This window comes from Scomber japonicus, chromosome 17, assembly GCF_027409825.1.
Source record: "Scomber japonicus isolate fScoJap1 chromosome 17, fScoJap1.pri, whole genome shotgun sequence".
Lineage (NCBI taxonomy): Eukaryota > Metazoa > Chordata > Actinopteri > Scombriformes > Scombridae > Scomber > Scomber japonicus.
This window is the reverse complement of record NC_070594.1, coordinates 15,315,451-15,341,059: the sequence shown is the minus strand read 5'-3', so window position 1 is coordinate 15,341,059 and position 25,609 is coordinate 15,315,451. Positions and strand designations below refer to the sequence as shown.

The window sequence follows — 25,609 nt, the reverse complement described above, 5'->3', positions numbered from 1 at the left end:
TCCAGAGGATTTATTGTTTGGCATCCCGGTGTGCGTTATCGCCTGTTTTGGGAACTCTATGATTCCTCATGCACTTCTCCAAAACAGACTTGAACTCTCCAGTGTTCCCCTTCATGCAACAGGCTTTTCCTGGAAATGCCTCTCCTTTTCAAGGCATGAATCTCTGCTTGGTACATAATCTTTTCAGAGCCTGTCAAATCTCATAGAATCAAAAATTTACAGAATCACTAATAGGCCAAGTTTACCGATGCTTATTTCTAAATGCCTTGGGATATTGTTACTCAACTAAAATAATACTATTCCTGCTTATAGCAAAGACATAAACAGAAACCGGTGACACACTTGAGACCATGTGCTCTTTATTAAGACAAAACAGTCATCATAATAACATCACTGCCAAAATGGACTGCCGTGCTCTCTGATTTTTTTGACTTGGCTGAAAAAAATGACTCAGCAGGAGTGGGATTTTACACTGGGACTGATTTATCTTTGAGAGACAGAGCTGAAAGACACTGCCAGACACGGGCTTAAATTGTCAACAGGTGCTCACCCACGAGTGCGCGCACACCAAAGAGGCAACGCACACTAAGGCCAGGCCACTTCTTCATTTTGATAGGAGGAAGAGGGGCGTTTCACAAATCCCTTAAGAACAAGAGCAAACCGAGAGAGTAGAATGATAAAATAACACTGTGGAGCCTGTGGATGTGCAGCCAGCTGCGGCAGAGGGATCTCATCCATCAATGCATGCAGCAGATTTATAGATTAGATTGAGACTGCAAAGCGAGCGAGCGAGAGAGAGAGGGGTGTTTAGGGGTTCAAAGTTTACAAGGGTGGGGCTCCACGAGGCCAGAAACACCCCCTAAACCTGACTGGGAACATAAATATGACAAGGCTGTGCTCGCTGGGGTGCCAGATCAGATTCTTGAGGAAAATAACTAGCGGATTCCGTGGAATGTCTGAACTGCCAAGAAGAACAAGGGAGAAAGTAAAATGATAAAGATGGAGAACAGAGAGCAAAGCAGCAAAAGTAGTGAGGGAACAATAAAGCCCAAAGTTAGGGACCAATGTAAACCATATGGACATGTGCCTTGTAATCATATTCATGTGAATCATCATAACATTAAATACAAGCTTCTAGCTTTTGCACCTTCATAATAAAAAAGGTAACACTCTTTAATCATGAGTAATTGGAATTAAGCAGCTCAAAATGGTCTGGTTAACTTTAAGCATCCTCAAGCTGATGGTGGAGCAGACATAAAACATTTTCATTCAGTATAATTGAGCCGTTAAACATTTTAGATTTGACCTTTTCACCGTCTCACACACCAAAGAAGAGGTGTCTCGCTGTGAAGAACCCTGTAGTGATAAGGAATGAGCAGGATAGCATCTCAGCACATGGATAATCTATGTAGCGCGAAGAGATGAGGAATTTGAGCCCATACTCGACAAAGAGGCCGTGAAGCATGCGGCTTAAAACACAGATCATGATGGATGGTAGCAAAGCGAGACGGGAGCTCGAGAGACCTGAATGCACCGTAATCTGAGCTGTCCACCACAAGGAGATCAAAGCTTTTTAACATATCTACAAGAAATTCTGCATTAAATGATTCAAATGATTCTATTTTCCATTTCAAATTCCTTCATGTGGTGAGCTGACAAGCAGTGTATTTGTCTTTTATTACTCTTATAATACCTTTTTTCACAGTCAAAAACATATAATTACTACTTAAGTACATAAGTCTATTCACTTTTATATTACATTTTCCCCAGCTGGATACAATTTCAATGAAGTTCACCTGGGTTCAGATAGAGGCAGCAAATGGATGATGGTTAGACTAGAATTATTTTTGCTAAAGCTAACGTTAACAACCATTAACAGCTTCTTAGCTACAGTGGATAGCAGTAGCAACAGTGTCTTCTACGCTGTCTGACAGCACTGACTGAAACTACACACCAAATTCCACTTTGGCACCAGAATCACTTGTAGTTTGTAGATGTAAAGCGTCTCCCAACAGCCCCACAACCAGATACAAAAAAAAAGAAGTTACTATGTAAAGCAGTCAAGAAGAATTATTGAAGACCTTTGTATCTTTGACCTTTGACTTTTTAATACCACCAAAATATATTTTCATCTAAAAATGTGTTGATCCAATACAACTTTTGTTTATATAATATTGTCTGATTCTGATAATGATGAAGAAAAACAGTCCATGTTATTTTCAATCTATGTGCTGTTAGTATCAGGTGACAATGTTTAGGTCATATTATTCAAATAGGGTTTTTGTCATTTCTAAATTGGGACTGTGTCTTTAGTCGTCTATGATAACACTGAATCACAAATAGACCAATGAGTAGTAAGAGCAAGTGTATAAGAGTATTTGGACTATTTTCTTCCTTGAAATAACAAGTCTGTGAAAGTGATTAATCTTTTAATTGGACTGAAAATAATAATACAAGACATGAAAAACACACATTTGGCAGTATGAGTTGGAAAATAGATTCACAAGAACTTAAATACAACAAAGGGTTAAAGACAGGAACATAGATAGGAGGCAATTTGCTTGCACAAGAAATAGAATAAAAACATAAAAAATTCAGAAGAACAAAAATTTGCTGCCGCCCCAATTACGTTCATAAAGATGATCATAAATACAATGATGACACTCCACGGTTTTCATCCTCTAGCTTTTTTCAGCAATTTCTATAAAGAAAGGAAACAATCTCTGTAAGTTTACATATTTTCAATAAAGAAAACATTATTTTTATCAATAAGTACTAGTATATCTTAATCAGTACTGTAGTTATCAACTCCAATATTAGATACAAATACTAGTGTTAATGAATCTATAATAATAGCTGTCAGTGATTTTTGGTTAATGATGATGTTATTTATCTCCTCCAGCAAACGGCATGTGATTCTGGCTTTGTGATTCAGTGGTGCCTAAAAGGTTTGAGAAGTTAGGTTAGTGAATGCCTACGCACATCCAGGGCCTGGGGTTGTACTGGGCAGCTTCCAGGTGTTAATGTGTGTAACTGTGTGAGTGTGTTCCTGTAAAAGAGAGGCTACCTCTCAATTAAACTTTCCTGAATAAATAAAAGGTTAAAAACAATGCTGTATATGAACTTACAAAAGGATGATGTGGACACTCCATACACTGACAGTGAAGTTCGGAGACAGCTTGCTTCTAAGGGATTACATCTGTGTCATAATAACTGAACAAAATCTCCCAAGAATCAAACAAATGAAATGAATAAAAAATAAATTGAAAGCAAAGGCAGAACTTACATAAAACTATTTGCTGCTTGATGTTACACTTTCAGTTTTGACACACAAGATCATTCACCTGTCCCTTCAAAAGTAATTGACCAATGAGAGTTTTGCATCAGAACTGAAACTGAAAAATTGAGCAAAAAAATGGAAACAAGTGAAAGCAAAATAGAAATCTCGATAAGTGAAAGAAAAGTGGAGAACACTGTAATCAAAAGTAGCACTGAGTTTTATTGCAAGCTTTGCATTTGAGGTCTTTTTTCCCACAAAAGTTTTTTTGGTTGAATTCCTGAGATTGTGTTCATTCATTATGACACCAATTTAATCCCATATGTGTTCAGCTGTTCAATTTTGAAATGAAAAATATACTGCATATTTAGGATTTTTAATGAGGGAGAAGAAGATGCCAACAACATAATTTAACTTTTTGTGTGTGTGGAAAAACCACATCATATACAAACAATATTCATATTCTCATCAATCATCAGATCTTCATCCTCCCACAGTTCTTACTTGGAGAGGTCAATTTTTGTTAAGATTTAGGGGTACAAAGTTATGGAATAGCTTTTCCCACCTGAGAAAAAAATGTTCATCTGTAAAAAGTTATAAAAGATGTTTAAAGGAACATTTAACTGCTGTTTTGTAACTGTTTTTCTCCATGGTTTATTTGTTTCATTCATAGTTTTCATGTATCACGTACAGATGCTGAGGCCAATGTCCCCCTTGCAGACACACACTCACACATTTTGTGTTTTTATCTTGTTATTGTAGTTATTATACATATATCATAAATATATGTATAATATATGTTTGTTCCCACTTTTATGTGGTCATATAATTTCTGTAATATTGAGAAATGTTCACACTTTTTAGGTGGGAGGCTTAAGCCCAGTAGGGCTTTCTGCCTCTCCCTGAACTGTATATTATCTGTCAGTTTTTTGTGTAAATTTTAACTTGTGCAAAATAAACCAAACTAACGAAACAAAACAAAATAAGTATTAAAGCAGAGTATTTTCCATGTCAAACCATGTCTGGAGGGGATCTTTACTGTGTAAGTTATGAGACACTAATAGTTTGGGCTTTTCTTTTAACTAACCTTGGAGACTGCTTTAACGTGGTGAGCTCTGATGGTTGCAGATTTCTCCTCAAAAGCTTTGGCCTTCGCCTCCTCAGCCAGACTGCTCAGGAAAAGCAGCGTCAGTAGTTCAATCTGAGAAAAACGGAGACAATGTCGGTGACAAATCAGCTGGTTAGCTAACACATTATCTACAAACAACAGTCGACCTACCATCGCCTCTGACGCCGGCCTCACATTAACGTTGCTTTTCGTTTTCGATTTGATGGTATTCTTCAGTCTTGGGGCCTTGACCAACATTTCTGCAGATATTCGTGTAGTGAAAATTGTTTATGTTTTTCAAACTCCCGCTTCTCCTGCTTCCGGTGACACTGCTTCTTCTTCTGCTTGTTCTGCTTCTTCTTCTTCACGTGTTTCCGGGCGTGTTACATCGTTGTTTCTTGTTTTATCGCCATCTAGCGTTACATGTTATTCTTCCCCTTCATCTTCTTTTATACTTTAGCGCATAATTAAAAAATGATATCGTGTCCAAAGCATAATACTACTTTCATAATACTGTTAGTGTTTTTTTTTCTACTGCAAACACCACAAATGAGAAATCAACCAACCGGACAGAGAATTAAAAATGTGGACGTCGCTCTCCAGTTAGTCATGCCGCCACCTAGCGGCCTCATCCGACGATTACATCAGCTAACACCACGCTTCTGTGTCCGGGTCGTCGGGCTGCAATGGCTGAATCCATGAGCAAAACAACCGGCATGAGCAATATGCTGCAATTTATGAAATTTATCGGCCAGCTCAAAGTAAGGCTTCCTCTCAAACTCTGTCTACTTGCGCGGTAATATCATTAATTTAATGTATAATTTTCTGCACATGGGTGTGTTAATGCTGAGACTACGGGGTCTCTCAGGTGAGAGCCTCTGTTTTAATCATTCAAAGTTTATAGCACCTTTCATACAGGCTAGTGTAGTGTAGTGCAGTGCAGTGCTATACCGTTGATTGACAAGCTGATAATACGACTTAACAAGTGACAATATAAGGAAAATGAATACAAACAAAGAACAAATTAAAAGACAAGAAGAGATCAATGCACGCAAGGGAGAATAACAGACATCCCAACCTATAAAAGTCCAAACTTCCGGGACAGTTGGGATGTCTGGAATAAGAATAACAATGTTTAGAAAATCTAAATAAAAAAAGTTAAAAATAAGTAAGAGAGAGAATAAGAGGAAGGGGTTAGGAAAAACTAGGTTAAATAGATTCAAAAGACAAAAGAAAAGTAAAATGAAATAAAAGAGATTAAGTTTAATAAAAGCTGGACTAAAATTGTTTGAAGTGACTGTTGACATTTCTTGTTAAAGTCTCAAAGCTCAAGTAAAAGTAGGGATGATAGAAAACAGGGATAAAACAGAAATGTTAGAAAAGCTGCATCAAGCATATGTTTGACTTTTTTGTTTGAAAAATTATTAAAATGATTAGTTTATTATCAAAGTAGTTACTGCTCACAGTCACAACTAAATTAATTCAAAGGCTAAAGCTGCACATTACTTAATTCATTCCTGCTTATCAATGTGCAGACTGTTCTCTGAAGACTGGTTCACTGAGCTTATGAAATGGCAAAATAAAGTTAATTATATTTTAAGGCAGATTGTCCCTTAAATGGATCAATAACAAATGTTAAGAAATGAAACTCCTCCTGTCTTGTGCGAGAAGATAATTTGTGTGTTTTTGTCGATGTTTGCTGCAGAGGGTCCCACGGACAGGCTGGGTGTACAGGAATGTGAAGAAACCAGAGAGCGTGTCCGACCACATGTACCGCATGGCTATTATGTCTCTGACCATCACTGACCCCACAGTGGACAAGGACAGGTTGGACATTCACACAGCCGAACAGAAACAGTGTTACAGTCCTCTCACATTAATTAAAGGCTCCCAGAGTCTGATGAGCTGATATACTGCACATTAATCATTTACTGAGGGAAAATGTGCAGTAGAAATCTGGATGTGATACAATGATACAGACCCATTAAGATATGATTACACAACAGAAAAAGACTGACTTAAAGAGTTGGAGAATTACTTCAGACCTTGACTTGTCTTTAACACTAAACTAACAAAGTAAACAAAATGATACTATATTTTGTAAATTATGTAGGCTAAAGAGTTTCATTGGACTTTGTTAATTTTGCTGTAACATGTAGATTTTATTATTGGAAACATACACATAGATTTTCAGGATGTAAAGGAATAGTTCACCCCAAAATGAAACTTCTGTCAGTGTTTTATAGGAAACTTGTCTGATGCAAAACTATTCTAATGCAGCATAAAGTTAACTGGTCACACAGAGGTGTGAAAGTCAGTCAGTCATGATTATGCTTGTCTCTATGGCTGTCCTTAGGTGTATTAAGTTGGCTCTGGTTCACGACATGGCAGAGTGCATTGTGGGCGATATTGCTCCGTCAGACAACATCAGTAAAACAGAGAAACACAGACGAGAAGAGGTAAGTGACTCAGATTTCATCTATACTAATTTACCTGATATCTTAAAAATACAGATTAATGTTGTAATGTACTTCTTTTTTTTCTTTAGGAAGCAATGAGACAACTTTCAGGTCTTCTGCCAGATGGACTCAAACAGGAGATTTATGGACTGTGGGAGGTATAACTCTGTCTGTTCTTAAATGTGTTTATGTGTCATGTCTGCATGTAGCATATTGGATGCCAAAACACTGTAGAATTTTTCTAGTCCAATTGGCGTAACTGTGGAAACAATATTTACATATTCTGCTACTTTGCTCTTCAGGTGTGTCTTATTAATTGTATGTAACCTGCAGGAATATGAAAGTCAGAGTAGTCCCGAGGCACGGCTGGTGAAACAGTTTGACCGTCTGGAGATGATCCTGCAGGCTCACGAGTATGAAGAGCTGGAGGGAACACCTGGACGATTGCAGGAGTTCTTTGACTCCACCAATGGTAAGCCTCCAATCTGTCTGATATTTACCACCAACTCATCTTTTTCTCCTCTCCCACATTTCATATGTGCCTCTCTTCTTGACTGGATCAAATCAGTGTTGAAACCATCAGTTTTCTTTTTAATTCACTTGCTATGGTGTTAATCATCATTTTTGTGTCTTCTCAGATTGTTTCCACCACCCAGACGTGCTCCAGCTTGTTGACTCTTTGAACAAAGACAGGGAATGTCACATGACCGATGGAAAAAAGGATTCTGGGAACTCACAGGCGTCTGGTGGAGTATCCTCAAAGCCACACACGACTTCACATACTTCCTGACTGTAACACACACAAAAACCTCTTCAGTGGAGGAACTACTGGACTGAAACACAGTGTGTGTACAAAGACGCACAATCACATCGCATGACCAGGGATGAGACAGAACATGGAAAACTTCTGAATTTGGGAGTTTGTTTCTCATTTGTGAGGCATTTGCAGCTATTTTGACCCGTTATCTTTTCCATTTTACCTCAGTGTGTTTGGCCATGGTTGGTATTTGCTTCAGCTGTATTGACTACACTGTCTAATGTAGTCTAATCAATACTGTCCTGAAAGCACAGTATGTATAATCAATACATTTTAACAACCAATAATACAAAAACTGCCAGATAATGTGCAAATGCATTAACATGTCAAACTGTAATTAAAAGTCTCTATACATGGATTGAAAATTTAAAAAACATGTTTTTTCAGGTATATTCTGACGTGATCACATTAACCAGCAATTATTGTGCATTAGTCTTATTTTTAATCGATTAAACATCATTATCTAACATTGAGAGCAACAAACAGTAAGTCATCAGTCAGTTATTACATTGTGATGCTTCTACACCACCAGATTCGGCTGCAGCAGCATCACTCCACTTCCAAAACAGTGTTAATACATTTTCTAATGCAGTCTTTCGGCACAGTATTCAAAACAAGTTATATGCAATATACAGTTTTTAGCCTGGTTACATCACCACAGCTGGGGATTCACAATGTTCCTGGCCAATAAGAAATTAGTTAACAGATGATATTTTCACTACTGTAAAATTATTGCATATCATTTCAATTGCCCATTGTTACATGTATTACTATATGCCTATGTGTTTTTGTTGCTGTTTTTTTTTTTTTTAGGTTCAGTCAGTTTTCATCATACTGTAAAAATAGTCACTTGTGAAATTTGCTTTGGTTTAAACAATCTTTAATATTGATACATCAGCCATGAAAACACGTATTTATAATGCTGTTTGATTAATTGTACGAATACAGATGAATAAGTTAAACACAAGGTTGTTTTACTTGAATGTTATATTTTAGAGTTTTAATAAAAGCTTTTGTTAAAAGGTGTTTTTTAAGAGAACATACAAATGTAAAATATATTCTGCCCAGTACTGAATTTTCCAATGAATGAACACATTCATAAGCTCAGTTAGTTGAGACCTGACAAACCAATTCTTGATTCAAAAGACATGTTGCAGTACTTGAAAGTTGACATGAATTTAAATAAATACATTTCATAGACGGACTGAATTAAACATGAAATAATCTGGGCATCTTCTCAACCCACAGCAAAGACAAAAATATTTAAAACATGAAAGACAGTGTGAGAAAAATGAAACAGAAAACAGATTAGACATTATATTGAAAGCAGAGAGTGACTTTGATGGCAAAGTTATGCAGCGGCCAGAAAGGACGTGGATGAAAAATGAAGAAGGATGTTTTTACATAATCATTTTAATCTTTTGCGGCACTGACCTTTTCGTAACATTACTAGGAAGAGTTAGAAATCATCTCTGAGCCTGTGTAGCTACAGCACAAGTAAGTAAGAACATGTATTGGATTTCAGGGTTGCATTACAGTCAAATATTGGATTACGGCAGTGCTGCAGCTACAGTATGATACTGTTATATTAATGTTATATACTGTATATCAGTTACATAGCAAAAGGCATCAGATATTGTACCCTGTGACTCAGCAGGTAAAACAGTCTTTTACATCATCTGGCAGTTAGGTTCAAATCTGATCATTTTCTCCTGTGTCAATGTGTCAGAGTTGAAAACACAGCTACAGTATACCAACCCTTCCTGAATTACGGTTAAAAACAACAGTTTTCTAAATAAAAACACCAGTCTAACATGTGCTGGAATGAAGATGTTTACAGAAAACAGTGTACAGCTGCAGACTTAATTGTCCAAAGTGATTAATCTGATTCTGTCTTTCTTGGCAGTCACGAGAAAACCTAAAATGCACTCCAGCATTAAACACAAAAACAAAAATGCAGTGTTTGCCCATGTTTCACTGCACATGGCACATATACAGTGTTTCAATTCTTCCTATAAACTAAGCTGTCCTATATTATGAACACACGGATGAAATATACACATGGTTTGATCCAAGAGTTAAGTGCCAAGTATGATCCAGCATCTGTCAGCAGCAGAGCGTGTGTATAAGGGTATATTAACAAAAACAGACATATTTAAGTCATACAGACAGCTGCATTTGAGAAGTTAGAAAAGATCTTTTTAGATGCTTTGATAAAGTTGTCAGAGAAAGATCTTTTTATCTTAGTGTAAAATGTATACAAGTTTACATGGACGTCTGGTTTGATCATATCAACATGGGTAATATACACGCACATTTTTACTTCATACACCATTAAGTGTTAGTTGAAAAACATAAAATATATATTTTTAGATCAAATACATATTTCTAATATTACCTAAAAATGTAGGTTTGTATCGTTTTGGTATAAAAGTGAACACTGTCCTGCGTGTTAAGTGTTAAAAATCTGCCAAATCCATTATATCCACTCCATCTGTTTCCTCTTAGACTGAATTTACATAGCATAAAGAAGGAATTAATGAACTCTTTTTTTGTTTCTGTTGTCTGCTCGTGTTGACAGAAACATTACATGAGCCAAACAACGCAACGTCAAACTGAAGTGAATGAAGTATTAGATAGATGAAAAGACAGAAACATAGAGTTTTGGTTCTTTCTCCCTCATGGAGCTGATTTTTAACTAAGGCTTGTGCTGCTCTCTTCTCAACTTCTTCTGATCAACATCGGTGGTGTAATGTGGTTTGGAGGCCACTAGAGGGCAGGTGACTATTTGTCTTTGCTGATGTCTCATTGGTTAAAACTAGAGCCCTTCAACAAGACAAATCAACCACCTGTGATCTTGCAAGTGCTTGAACATTATACAGTACTTGTGGAAATCAATGGTGGATGTGATTTTAGTTAAGTTAAATGACAATTTGATACAATGTTGATTTTCTATCAAGTGGAAGAATTTGGGGCTTGCTTACTTTATTTCATATATATGGGAATTGTTTACAAAATCATCCTAAGACCTGACATCTAGTCAAACTAATCTGTAATATTTCATTCAGAGTAGACGTGTGCTGCGTCTGAAAGTCCCTGTTTTTGAGTCCTGCCTCGAGGTGTGGTTGCAGCTCTAACATGGTCTCTCAGTTGTGTCCATCAAGTTGTTTGTGGGTGTTTCCTGAGAGCTAGCGTTTGCTGCGGAGGAGAGGACGTCCTCAAAGCTTCCTCCGCTCCCGGAAGTCCCAACCTTAGTCTAAGAAAAAGAAAACGCATCAATATAAGGTGCATGGTCATCGGTGGACTCACCTAAATCCTGCTGTGCTGCAAAACAGATTCAGGGTGACAGACTTTGACAAAGATCACCACTGTATTTTTTTTAATAGATAACAAAAGCCTAAAGGTAAACCATTCACTAACTATTTTCAAAGTCAGTGTGACAGCAGCATCACTGTGACTATAAATAGCACTGCACAGCCTCACTGGGGAGTCACAGTTTAAGCTACAGTAGCAATTAACAGAGATTATAGTGTTTTGCTGTCTCTGCTTCACTGACATGTTGAGATGCAGCAACCTGACCAGTTTCTTTATGTCTGTGGCTCTATCTACCACTTTAAAAGCTTACAATACTTCATATCAATGCGTGGTCTATATGTTCCTAATTTACACTCACCAGACAATTTATTAGGTACACCTGTGCAATCTAATGTAATCCAATGCAACAGCTCTGCCATAAATTCTACTTTTATCAAACTTATACATTTTCAGTTGACATCATCAGAAAGATGATCATTCTACTTTATGTTTATTTTTGAGGACGTGGCGGTGTACTAGAGTGTGTTTTATTGAAGGTGTTCCTAATGTTCTCCCCTCATATATGTTAATGGAGTAGAACACCCTTCTTATGTTTCTATATCAGAAACACCCTTCAATATAATGCATCCCAGTACACCACCACCACCGACTACTTTAATTGAAATGTCTGTGTTTCTGGTGTTACTGAAGTTATGTATGGTTAAAAAGGCAATGAATAGATTTGATTTGTTGACAATAAATTAAACTGGAAAAACAACAGACGTATTCAAGAAAGCTCAGTCAGTATTCTTCTTGATAAAGCTTAGATCCTTTAATATCAACAAGAAGCTTCTTCGTGTTGTTTTTTCAGGGTATCTTAACTAGTGTCCTCTTTCATGCTGTGCTCTACTGAGGGGGGCAGCAACACTGCAGATGATAACAACAAGATTAGTAAGATGATCAGAAAGGATGTGATTGGCTGCACCCCAGACTGAATTGAGGTCACTATAGAAAAGAGAACAAGGGCAAACTAAAAGTGGTTCTGTATTCTGAAGGTCATCCATTACACAGTGTTTGTAATGGACTCAGAAGCTCCTTCAGCTCTTTCATTAAGATGGGGTTTAGATTACAGTTTGCTGTCTGTATAATTTGATGTTGTGGTAAATGAGATTAATTAAACTGTCTAATCTAATAGTAAACAGAATGTGCAATTATCATCTTTTGTGAAAATGTAAAAATTTATGGCAGAGTTGTTGTATTTGATTGCATTAGAGTCCACATGTTCCTAATGAAGTAGCCACTGAGTGTATATGACTGTCAACAGGAATAACAGGTAAACATGTCTTCCTTAATATTACTTTGTGATGGTTTATAAAAAAAATAATAAATGCTTTCAAAACACACTGTATATATTATATCCTCACTGCTTTCAAATAAATTATACTAGCTGATCATATGTTTACCTTGATATTGGTCACTGTGTTCTCAACTTTCTCCTCAAAGGACTTGAAGCTTGGAGAGTTTCTGTAAAGAAAAAGAAAAACACATTATAGATAATTATTTTAGACCCACTGTGTTACTGATATTCACTCATTTACATTCTGATTTACATCTACTGCACTGTGAAGGATAGTTTATAGCCTGTTTTTGATACAATACTTGTATTATTAGTACATGTATTTTCTGTAATGAAATTCATGTGTTTCATCATTATCTTCAGAATGATCTTATCACCACACAGCTATTAACCCTCATACTACTGACATATTTAACATGCAAGGAATACTGACTAGGGTCCCTGGATACCCCAAGAATAAACCACTGTAACATAGCAAAATTTAAATTCAAAACTACTTCTTCTCAAAATGCTATTAGTTATGTAAATAAAGTCCTCTGTAAAAAAAACAGATCATAATTATTTTAGGAAAGTTGCAGTTAATTTGCATCATGCGTAAAATGAAAATTGTCATCAACAAAGCATGTGAGGAAATCTGTGTCTACTGTCTGTGTCCTTCAAAATGACAGAATGCCTCTATTGCCCCTGATATTGTGTGATACTTTAAATTAGGACTCATAGCAAACATTAACTCAATAAATGGCTTCATCTATTAAACTGCATAGGCAGAATTGGGTGCTTTTGACTGGGGTCAACCAGGACCCCATTACATTTTAAAAAGCGTGACTTAAAACTGAACACAATGATATGAAGTCTAGTTGTTAGTGATTACCCTTGTGTTTCCACTTTTGTTTATCAGCCAACATATATTTGGTCTGTTCAGTTTTGTTCCATATATGTTATCACTACTTGAGGTAAGTTCTGGTTAGTTGACTTTATTTATTGTCCCAGAACCTTTGCTCCATATCCTGTAAACGAATTATCTGCTTTTGGGTAAATAAAACTCTAAAACTCTTTTTTTGAAAATTCACCTGCCTTTCAGCTCGGTCAGTCACAGATTACAAAAAAAAGACATTAAACAAACATTATAAATCACATGGAAATCATTTTCTCTCTCTCACACACGCACACAAGCGAGCAAAAAAGCAAACAGTAGTTACCTCATGGTAGGCATGCTCATAGAGTGTCTGATAGAGTAGCTGTCCCCAGATAGCATGACGAGAGAGGAGTTAATGATTAGCGCAGGTTACACACACATACAAAGCCACAGATGCACAGAGTTGGCCCACAGAGTTAGTTAGCCTTTTCCATGTTTATTTTTATGTTAAGCACATGCAAAGTCAGTCAGAATAAAATGGAGAGAAAGGGAAGTCTTTTCAGGGAAGTCTATTGTTCTACCAGTGGAGAAGTAGAGTTTATATCTACATTATTATACCATCTAGTGTGATAATTCACAATTGTTTCATCAGTCTGTCCACTAAGTAGTAGTAAAAAGTCCAAAGCTGCATTGAGTCAGAAGTGCGAGAAGTGAGTCAGGATACCTTGTTCACCTCACGTGATTCTTTCAGAGCATTTATATTGCCTCATGAGAAACCAGAATCAATGCGATCTGAATCTGAGCTCAGACAAGAACCTGATTGAGTTCTGCAGTCCAGCATGGTAGCGGCATTTACTCAGCCAGAATCAGCTGACAGTTTTCAGTCCATACTATACCATCCAGTTAGTATTATAAGCTGATCTTTTCAAGTTAGGACACCCTGCATGTTTCTGCCCAATACCTCTGACTCAGGAGAAAGCAGGTTCTTACCCTATGGAGTTGGACCTTGGGGAGCATGGAGGGAGATGGAAAACATTTTAAGAGACAAGCTTGAAGTCAGGCCCTGACATGTTAAAGGCAATTCCACTTTAGTAGAACATTTATGTTGAAAATACAAAATACTTCACAATGAAATCTACACACTGGAATTTATATTATTTTCTACTTTTACTCAAGTACACACTTTACTTTACTTAAGTACACAAGGAAGGGTTTAATAAGTCACAAAACCCTTTAAACTCTTATCTGCTGGAGATAGTAAAGCAAGTGAACAATGTCATGTAGATATTCTTTACCTCACCTGTACAAACACAAACAGACACAATGAAAATGTTCTACTAAAATAAAACATCCAAAACCTGAAACCAGTTCATCAATGAGTGAATGATTACCAAGCATTCTGCACAGAAATTACACACACACACACACGCACAAGACCATGGCCACTTTTGGGGATAATACATAGACTTACATTAATTTCCTGGAGACTTACCCTGACCTTAACCATCACCCCTGACCAAACAATCCCTTATTCTCCATTGGGGACATGCTGTCCCCAATTAACTGGTCCTAAGTCTGAAATATGTCCCCAAAAGTAGCCTGGGACACACGTCACACACACGCACACACACAATGCAGAGACAGAAATAAAGAGTTAGATGTTAGTAATTGAAAGAGAAGCAACAGTTATAGCACACAAACACTGACAAATATAATCTGTAATTGTACAAAAATGTAACATGTTTCATATACTTATCATTGACTTGAGGTCATGGGATTACATTTTTAGATAAGTCTCCCAATTGTGTTAAATACTTACAAATAATACTTAAAAACATATCCACAGCAAAAACTACAAACAGGCGTGTGTGCATTTAAAACAAAGCTACACACACAAACACACACACACACCATGAGCCATAAACCACACAAACATACCTCCGAGGGAACAGTAACTCAAGACCAACCATGCTGGAACAATGAAAGAGAATGCATTGTTCTCTTTCTGTAGTCCAGCTTCCCAAAAATATAATAATCTATATGGTTTACCAAGAGCTGCACAGAAACCTTTGTCTTTACAATACACTCACCATCAACACTTCACACAGTGTCCACTAGAGAGACTGTAGATTCATTTTCACAAAGATGCACTACATTCACATTTTTACTGTGTCCAACATCACAGTGATAACGCGAACCAACATGACCCTGTTGACATGTTAATGTTCCTGACATCGGTTTTGGCCCCTGAACTAAAAAAAGCTCTCCTCGTGCTCTCTCCTGCACATACTGGATACTGTTTCTGTCTCTCACGCATGAAGTCACAAAGGCCCACGTTCACTAGCTTTTCTCTCACTCAAATGCTTTATTAAATACAGACCAACGTGGGCAACAGTGAGCCACAGAGAGACGAAAGAGACACATCAACAGAAAGAAAGTGACTGAGGGAGACAGACTTTGCCTCTAGCCCTTCAGCTTCCAAAGAAAGCAGCTTAATGTGGGTCTTACATAATCTCAGTTCCCCCTGAACTACATAGAGCACGAGTCAAATGTCTGCTTGAGAGACAGAGATGGAAAGCGGCAATAAAAAAATATCATCGTCGCAGATTGAGAGCTAACATTCAAATGTAAGTGACAGATGAGCAGGAGGAGGTTTAACTATGTGGTTAAATGTCTGTACCTCATATCTCCAAACTTCCTGGTGATGGTGCTTCCGAGGGTGCTGAAGGCTGCCGTGGTTTTCTGTCCCGCTGTGGTCAATGTCTCTGATGTCTTCTTGTACCTGATGAACACACCACAGAAAGTGCATTTAAAATTTCATACATTTATGCACTGGACTCAGACTAAAGCCTATATTAATATGTTACTAATTCATCCACATAAACATGCATGAATACACACAGATGCATATGAAAGACACACTTCAGTGCCCTTTATTACTCTTTAATGTCCCAATCAGCTTTTCTCCATCATATAAATTTCAGTTGTGAACATTTTATTTAAATTTCCAGATTTGAATGGGAAAAGCAATCGTACACCTGTTTTACACTTTAAGTCTCTCTAAGATCTCAAACTCTCATGGTTGCACTGGTACATTATAGATGAGGATGGTGACCGTGTGTGTAAAGTGATCCTCAGATTGAAGTGTAACTGGATAAGAAAGGAGGCCTCAGGAGACTATCGCCTTGCTAACGATCAGGAAATTTGATTATTTCTTTGCACACTAAAAGAGAAAAGAGTCTTACGAGCATGTCAAGGAACTCTATATATTTTTATTTATTTGTAATACAGTTAAAAATCAGCATTTCGTCTTCCTTAATATAATAAACCAGGCAACATTTTGTTATTGAAATGTCAATTGGACAGAATCAGGGAGGGAATTAGAATGTGTGCTGCTAATCGTGTGGCGAGGTCAGCAGTAGCCTTTAGCGCTGTGTAGCTGTTTAATATGTTTTTAATCAGGTTTATGATGTCTGTTACAGTGTGCAACAAAGATAACAAATTACATACATAGTGTGCAGCCAGGAGCAGAGGATTATGTCTTTGTAATTGGGTTTCAAAATCTGTTTTTACAGCAGACACGGGGGGTGATTTTTATGTAATTTTCACTGTTAAGAACATAACTACCTGCTCTTTGTACTGGTGTTTACTTTGTGCGTGTGAGTCTAATAAAGGGCATCTGTGTTGACAGCAAACATAAGAGGTATTTGGTGCTTTGCATTTGCTGCCTCTTTTGCCAGCACACAAGCAGAAACACACACTTCGGGCTTTAACTCAATTAAAACTGCAGACTCTTTCGGTAGTCTAAAACACATATGGACCCTCTCTCTCTCTCTTTTTCTCTCTCTCACACACACAGACACGCACACAAACTCACGCCGTAGAGCTCTGCATGTCCTGCCATCCTCTGCTGATGTTGTTCTTGAACTCAGTCAGAGGAGTGATGCCTAGTTTCTGTTTGAGTTCTGCGTGTTGCTTCTCTTTGGATGACAAAACCTGTCTCAGTGTACTGATCTCGTCTTCCAGCTGGATGGACACAAAAAGAAAAAGAGTTGTTTATCCATATAAAAAACCCTCACTCTGTCACCTACAGTGTAAGTGTGTGCATTTATACTTTAGCAAGCTCTTGCTGGATCTCCTCTCTCTCCTCCTCCGTCATGATGGAGTTGGTGAGGTTGACTTCTGACACCAAATCTTCATCAGCCTCCCTCAGTGGCTCAGAGTCCAGAAAACCTGTATGTAACACACAAAAATGTACATTAATGCATCCGTGTATGACCTGTGACTTGTTTTTCACAAATTTCTACAATTTCAGTCATCTCAATGAATTTGTTATTCACCAAATATGAATAAGTTAATACATAGTACTTTTCCTCAGATCTGCAGATTTATCTTCTTACCTACAATACAACTATTTCATATTTTAAAAAAACAACACAAAATCTAATTAGGAGAGTGTTCCCTTGTAATATACGCATTGATGTGATTATCCTTTTTAGAATAATCCAGAATCTGCATCTGGTCATGGAATCAAACTCATCAATTTGGCAACATTTTGATTCATTATGAAAAGTTATTGCTCCCATGGACATACTTTTGGAAGTTGCTTCGGGCAAAAGTATCTGCTAAATAAATGTAATGTAACATAACTTAACTTTATTTCAAAGAAATAAAGAAAAAACATCTGAACAATTCTGGAAAAAATGTGAATAAAATCTCCTGTTTTGTTTCCCTGGCTCTGTCTCTCTGTTCTTGAATGCATCACTCAGTCACTTAGCCTGTATGTTGCTATCAGCCCGTCTGTCTCTCTGTCTCTCCTCTGTGAGTCTGTCTCCATTTCTGATTGCGTATGTCTGACTGTTATGCAATCTGTGGCTGCAGCCTGTGGCACTCTAATCTGGATTAACAGACGTAGATTATCTTGCTTTAACTCTGCAGACTGACACTACACTGTGAATACACACATACACATATACAAACAAGATGCTTTCAGATTTCTGAGGGCAAACTGAACTTGAGGTTGCAATATTGGATTTAGTGGTTTATTGTACATTTAGAGGATTTTGAACTTTTCAAGCCTTGAGCCAAAATTAAAAGTAATTTTGTCTTGCTTCTGCATTTATTTCCAACAAAACATCTGCTTGTTACGTGTAGAGTATGACAATTACAGGCATTGACTTATCTATCCAACAAGATGGGGAAAAATCCCTTTAAAAAAGAAATAAAAGTTGTAGCTTTCAGAAAGCTTAAAAGATTTAAAACTGCCTTTAGTGGGCTTTATATCTGTTACTACACTACTTGCACACAGTATTTATTCTGTATCTCAACACACAATTACATCACCACATCCATATACACAGGCACACACACTCTTGAACAAAAGTTAGCTTTCAGGCAGAGCAATGACGCTGATACACACCATCAGCATCAGTTGAGTCTTACAAAGGATACATCAGCTATACATTGAACCTATCACACAGTTTCACACACTGACACAAACATTCAGGGTTAAAAGATGTACTGTCATGGATGCACCTGGGCTGAAAGAGCACACATGGAAAAGATGACGCATGAAAAAAAGTACACTAGAGAAAGAGAGAAAAAAAGAGAACCACCAATTTACATACTGAAACTCTTCTAGTGTGATTAGATTTGTACTGCTGTAAATTGTCCTGTGGCTGTTTGTGCAGAGCAAATCAGGGCAGATGGGCAGCACACAGCACCAGCAGCACTACTGTGTATACAACCCAGGAAATGCAAATACAGGTAGGTCATCGTGTTACAATGTTTGCAAAAATGTATCTGAACAAACACAATTTTTACAGACTGGAAATGAAAAGGATTACAGTACCTGCTGTGAGGTGTCCTCTCTCTGGGTGTGGCAGCATTACAAGAAAGATGAGTAGTAGAGTTAGTAAAGGCTGATAAAAGGAAAGTGGACTGTTTACTGACCCACTGACTACTGACCACATGCAGCAAAAACACACACAGTTCACACAAGTGCAGCTTGTAGCACTGAACACTAGCACAGCATGCACCAGAACAAGGCCGGCCTTTCTATAGTCGGGACTCGGGAGCTATTTCTGCCTACATTACACAGCAGCAGGACAATCAGATTTTTAAACCCCTGTGGCTCAAATGGAAGCTTTTCATGTCTGTTTAAGTGCATGGAGAAATCAGCCTTTTCCCCTGTTCAGATAGCCATAAGATGTGCAGCATTGAGTGGCTATCAAAGCAATCAGAACATTATTAACAGAGATGAAACCCAAAAATCCACACAAGAGAAAGAAGTTGCACAAACATAACAATTAACATCCCTATCCAAATTAGTGTCATCTTTGGTTATGTAATGTTCATGCCATTTGGTTTTTTGTCAAACTGCTAATGCCTTTCACTTACTTTAAATCTAATGATGAGAGACTATGTCGGTGCTAAATTTAGAATACGTGTTTTAAAAGACCCCGGGGAATACCCAGGACACTCTGGAGAGACCTTGGGATCCCCCGGGAAGAGCTGGACGAAGTGGCTGGGTAGAGGGAAGTCTGGGCTACCCTGCTGAGGCTGCTGCCCCCGCAACCCGACCCCGGATAAGCGGCAAGAAGACGGACGTACGGTTTTAAAAGACAAGTATTTAGTGTATTGCAGATGGTTTCTTTAATAGTAATCTGCTTTCTAAAGTTGGAAGAAAAAACACTGTGGAGGAGTTGACACAAAGGCATTTTTGTCACAATTTAGAACAGGCTGCATCTGTGTTTTGGAAATCTGGTAATCGTCTGAAAGATGTGTATGAGAATATTTTTCTGAGAGTCACATGTATGACAGTTTGGCATAATGGATACAAAAGCATGTAAAAGCCTCTTCTTACATTATTAATACCAGCAGATATGCATTTTTTCATATTACTCATAGTGGTATAAACACATGATGAGACTCATGTTCGGAGGTCAGATTTAAAATATCATACAATCCCTGTAATTTGTGCTGTGATGCTGTGCTCTAGCGTTGCCAATTCTCTGGAATGTGAAGAATGCTGAAACTGTATGTCAATAGTCCAAGTTGTGGTTCACTGTGGTTGGTGTGTGTGGTTGGTTACTGTGTAAAATCAGTTAGATAAACTTTCAAAAACGGGATAGAAAGTAAGGTCCTCAGGCCCTGAGAAAACTGACATTATCACAGCTACTTACTACAGTAGCTAACTACGGGAGCTCATTGACATTTAGCACGACTCAGAACTACAAATAAAGGCAACATTTCACATTGGTTGAACATTTAACATTCTGGAAATGAATGAATGAATGGTATAATCGATATTTAAACAAGATGACTCAGAACTTGCAACCACCAGGACCATTAATAGTCTCATTTGTTTTCCTCTTCAGGTCTCAATATTAACTGCTTGACCCATTACACCCTGAAAACCTGATCAATGCACTTGGCACCACACATTTAAACAATAAAGTCTCAAAGTCTTCTCCACAAGAATAAGCTAGTGGGTAAAGACTGAATCGTTTTTTTCCTGTTAAAAAAGGTCTAAAAAAGGTAAAAGATATTGAATCCAATAAAACTGAAATCAATAAACAGTGTGCCAACATTTCAACATCTAATTCACCAACTGTTAGTGGTTAAATCCTGAAATTCAGGATACCAAGGTGATGACCTCAGTGTACTCAGCGGTAACTACGGCCCTGATGGTGGCTTTTGGTTCCCAGAGATCAATTATGGTGAGTAGTAAATGTTCACCCAAAGTGACAGATTGTCTACTCTACGGGCTCAAGTCTACGTCCCTCGTCACCTGTGCTATCCAGTTGCATGTCCCAGGTGGTGGACATGACCCAGTTGTCAGATGTCCGACCCCACTGATCCTCCGCCGGTGGTGATGTTTTACCCCATTCATCTCTACATGCAGCTGCTCTCTCTGTCCAGTTTTCCCCATTTTGGACTGTTTGAGCCATGTCTTCATCGTTTGAGTTGCTCTTAACCGACTCCTCACCCGCAGGGTTAAACACACCCTGATTCAAACCTGAGCAAAGTAACATGTGAAAACATTTTGTCACAAAGAAGAGGTTGCTTGATTCGTCTCATCTCACTAGCAATGTTTTGATGAAGTTTTGGCTTAACTGGTGAAAAATGCAAACTGGTTATGGGGCCTGTGAAACTGTCCTTGAGATTCCAGTGGAGTTCCTGTTATCAGTGCCAGCTGGTTAGTGAGTTAAAAAAAAAATCTCAGGTCTGGTCTGTAAATATAGCATTATGTTCTCCTGCTAGTCTGCTGTTTGGTGCCAGGAAATTAGCGCACAGTAAGTTTATCAGAACTGGAGGGTTGATGAAAGCTGTTAGACTGAACTAAAACAGAAAATTTGCGGACCATAAAAAACAAAAACAAAAAGCAAAACATTGAGCTGAAAGAAGCTAAAAGGGGGTGGGTGATAGTTCTCTGTGAGTTTGTCTCTACAAGCCACACACAACACATTACACACAGTCATTTTTACCATCGTTAATATAAAAATATTGATTAGTGCAGCTTTAACGCATCCCACATGTAAATGTAAAAGAAAAAATCTAAATGGTACAAGAGCAGTCATGAATGCTCTGTAATTAATAGATAAATTACAGTTAACATTTACTTAACCCTTACATATGTTTTTTTATCTTAAGTATTATTTAGTATTTTTTTAATAAATACTAATCAAATTCAACCCAGAACATCCTCTATGTACAAAGATGTGTATCAGCTATTAAAATGAAAATGTTTTTGTATATTCTTTGTCACTTTAGGGAAAGGTAAAAAGGTTTACTTCTATCAAAAAGTAAAAATTGATCAAATTTGACCCCAACAGTATTTAAGGGTTGCCTGCTAACTCAGTTTACTGACTCAGACCACTTTCACCCACTATCCTGATTATTAGTGGTTAAGATCAATACTTAAACTTTAAAACATGGTGCACTTCGGGCCCACACCTGCAGTGAGGTCACTTCAACTGACTGCTGACATCACAGGCAACACACGCCTGCCCTGACCTCACTCTCTGTGTGCAGAAGCAGTTTTCTATCCTGCGGGTTCAGTGTGGATTTACATTTTTTGTTAACCGGGAGAGTTGGAGTCTTACCCTGCTCTCCCTCGTTTGTGGCTGAGTTAACCCATTCCTCTCCAGGACCCATGCTGCCCCAGTCCACCACTGCTTCACCCAGAACACTAGAGTACAACTCTGCAGCAGGGCAAGGCAGCAGGGTGAGAGGAGACAAGAAAACTGGTTATATGCACATATGCACAAACATACACACACACCACCCCTCTGTATCGGCATGGAGATATATGTCTTGATTATCTGATTCTGCATATGCACAGTGACTATGGAAAGCTGTCATCTGACCCTACGTGGGACAGATATGAACTTCTTGAAGCTATTTAAACCAGATATACCAGATTCCTGCAGAGCAAATCTGTGCCACACAGAGTTAACAATGAGATCCCTTGTAAGTTTAAGACAATTCAGCAAGAATATCCAGTGTTATTGAGCAACTAATGTCCTCTGGCTTCCAGTGAAATCTCATTACACCATACTGCAGCACTACAGGAAGGAGCGGACCAGCATGAGGACAGTGTTGTTTCAATAGTATGCATTTTCTTCTGGTTCCGCATTTGAGTGTGTTTTAAGGGAAGGACAAGTCACTGGGTGATTTCAGTGACACACTGTATGACGATGCAAGTCAAACATTAAGATTACACTGCAAAATTTCTAAGTAAACGTCATCTTTCGAGAGGAAGTTTCCTTTCCTTCCTTCTTTTAGTCATTCTGCAGCATGTAGCACAAACCCCCTGCTGACAAAGCATTATCTTAAGCATCAGAAGTACAACATTGTATCACATTGCATCAATTTTAAAGCAGATTAACACAGCTGACTGAAAACATACAGTATTTGCTAAATATACATTATAACACTCATTCTCCCCCCTCTTTCTCTGTTTCTCTCCCCCTTCTTTTTGTTCAGGGTGGAATACCTTTGGTCACAAGATTCCCATTTAGCCTGGCGGTCATGTGGCTATGCTAAATCAGAGGCCTGGGGATGGTCATATGGCTACAAAATCAATTGAAGCTAAACCAGAGGCCATGTTTTCTACAGCAGCACTGCTGTACAAACTGTATAATGCACATAAACTTTTTTTTCTCAGTCTAACACATTTTAATTCACCACGGCCGCTTTTAGAATGGGAACTCTGCAGACCAGGCCATTAACATCCACATTAACAGTGGGATCATACAGCTTTAGGATCATAAAGTTTTTGGGAGATCATATTCCTGTTATCAATGCAAATCATCCTGAAGGTGAAAGAGAAGCTTTTTTTCCTGCTTCAGCTTTCAACTCAAAGCCCCTCTCACCTCTGTTAGCCATCTAACAAGGAGTCATTTATACCTGGAATGCAAAGGAATGCAACTGACTACCCGGATAAACAAACAGTACCCACATCCCACTGACTGCATGGATTTAAGAACCATTGGCCTAATTCATCAGTTCACATCACATTCATCTCCTTCAAATCATTTCTCAATTTAAAAAATGGCTGAACAAACAACAATATGCCTGGAAGACAAAGTGAACTTACCACCTGTACCAAATCAACTGTTTGAGAGTCTGACGATCAGTAAGAGTAAGAGTTTGGGAAATTAGAATTTGCATTTGCAGACATTAAAAACATTATTTACAATGTCTGTCACTGTCAGCCCTAAAACAGCACAAATGTTCCACACACTATTAATCCTTACAACAATCACATTACAACAGCCAGAAATTGCAACAGAAATAAAAAATATTCGTCAATATTCACTAAAAACCATTCACATTGGACTGTACAGACGTTACATGTTAGTTTTTGCATGATTCAAAGGAAGTGAAGAAGGGGGATCAGGAGATGATTAATCTGATTTCAGAGATCAATGGAAAATTGGCATTTTTCTACACGTAGACTCTGAGCCAGGAAACTGTATCCAGCTGCAGGGCTTAGCTGTCAGGAGTCTGGAGTTTCCATGTTGTCTTGACTAAAGAGCAACACAAGCCTAAAGCACTGAAATAGTCCACGGTATGTCTGAAGATCCATGTGTGATCTTTTTTGTTTGCTTCATTCAGTCTCAAGTGAGCTGGCTCAGAAAGCAGCAGAGAAGCTATTAAACAAATGATTTGTGCCAGTTTAAACTGCAGTGATAGTTTGAGAGCAGCAGTCCAACAGGATACAATGCATCAATAATAAGACAATGACTCACCAGTGGAGGAAAGTAACTAAGTACATTTACTCAAGTACAGTACAACTTAAGTAAAATTTTAAGTTACTTGTACTTTCACTTTTTTCATTTAATGTCACTTTATTCTTCCACTCCACTACATTTCAGAGGGAAATATTGTACTTTCTACTCCACAACATTTATTTGCCACCTTTCAACACTTTTCTGATGAAGATTTGACACATAATATCTTTTAAAATACGACATATTGTCAAAGATGAAAGCAGTAGTTTCCAACCTTTTTGGCTTTTGACATCTTACAAACAAGCACTGTGTAGTCAGGGTCGCATTTCAAATGTCTCTGAGTTAGAGTCTCTGAGTAGCAGATTGGTGAATCAGAACATTTTTTAATTTTTTTTATCTTACCTCACAACCCCTCCAATTTATCTTGTGACCCTTTGGAGGTCCAGACCCCTAGGTTGAGAACCACTGGACTAAATTAGTTAACTGTATATAAAGTATGATGGATTGAACTATATGAACTGTACAAAGTAGTTCAAACAGCTTCAACTGCAGCACCTTCAACAGAAACACACTGATGCTTCAGTATTAATCTAATGATGTCATATATAAGACAGATATACCAAACCACTACTTTCACTGCAATATTTTAACTATATCAAGCTAATAATACTCATGTAGGCCTACTACTTTAAGATTTTTCATGCAGGACTTTTATTTGTAATGGAATATTTTTACACTGCAGTATTGGTCATTTTACTCACTCCAAAATTGCACCTTTAGTAACTTCAGATGAGGATGATAAACCATTGCAGATTTTTTTATTTTTTTCATTTTCTCTGATTTATTACATAGCTTCACCGTGAAAACAGTGACGTATGCAGTGAAGTTCAGCTCATTATCAGATCAACAGCAAAACAACATGTCATGCAGCGACGGTGACTGACGGCTGCACGCACAATAACACGCGCTTGTCTTCAACATTTACCGACATGGACTCACCTTGTTGTCTGGTTTCCATCACTGCCAGGTGAACTCCCCAAATGATCCTTCAGAGACACCGCTTGGTACTAGCACGCGCGCAGCAACGGTCGTCAGGTCAGCGCGTGTTTACTCGGGTTTCCTGGCTTGTCACGAGCCTGGACAGCTCTCACAGGCGGAGCTTGGAGCGCGAGCCAATGTCCTCGAGCTGTTATAATTTACT

General features: G+C 38.0%; 3 protein-coding genes across 7 annotated transcripts in view; 1 reads left to right on the top strand and 2 right to left on the bottom strand.

Annotated features, from left to right (window-relative positions):
* Positions 1-2,427: 2,427 nt before the first annotated feature.
* Positions 2,428-25,609, bottom strand: part of cenpw (centromere protein W) — a 49,931-nt gene continuing 26,749 nt past the window's right edge. The window contains exons 2-4 of the mRNA XM_053337532.1: positions 4,557-4,671; positions 4,365-4,478; positions 2,428-2,701 (exon numbers count right to left, since the gene is read on the bottom strand). Of these exons, the coding sequence (XP_053193507.1) occupies positions 2,675-2,701; positions 4,365-4,478; positions 4,557-4,643 (228 nt within the window). The 5' untranslated portion in view covers positions 4,644-4,671 and the 3' untranslated portion in view covers positions 2,428-2,674. The remainder of the gene's footprint in view (positions 2,702-4,364; positions 4,479-4,556; positions 4,672-25,609) is intronic.
* hddc2 (HD domain containing 2) lies at positions 5,066-7,859 on the top strand. Its single transcript, XM_053337524.1, has 6 exons — positions 5,066-5,146; positions 6,091-6,212; positions 6,742-6,844; positions 6,934-7,002; positions 7,178-7,316; positions 7,483-7,859. The coding sequence occupies exons 1-6, from the start codon at positions 5,072-5,074 to the stop codon at positions 7,632-7,634; spliced, it is 660 nt and encodes a 219-aa protein (XP_053193499.1). The 5' UTR covers positions 5,066-5,071; the 3' UTR covers positions 7,635-7,859.
* Positions 7,883-25,529, bottom strand: tpd52l1 (tpd52 like 1). Of its 5 annotated transcripts, XM_053337520.1 has the most exons (8): positions 25,408-25,496; positions 22,276-22,374; positions 17,283-17,401; positions 17,046-17,194; positions 15,849-15,950; positions 14,159-14,173; positions 12,419-12,479; positions 7,883-10,917 (listed from the first exon to the last, which is right to left on the bottom strand). In XM_053337520.1, exons 1-8 carry the CDS (start codon positions 25,424-25,426, stop codon positions 10,795-10,797), a joined length of 687 nt encoding a protein of 228 aa, XP_053193495.1. In that variant the 5' UTR covers positions 25,427-25,496; the 3' UTR covers positions 7,883-10,794. The 5 variants fall into 5 exon arrangements, with proteins under 5 accessions (XP_053193495.1, XP_053193494.1, XP_053193497.1 ...); XM_053337519.1 differs by lacking the exons at positions 22,276-22,374; positions 25,408-25,496 and adding an exon at positions 19,020-19,533; XM_053337522.1 differs by lacking the exon at positions 22,276-22,374 and having other exon boundaries at positions 7,884-10,917; positions 25,408-25,529.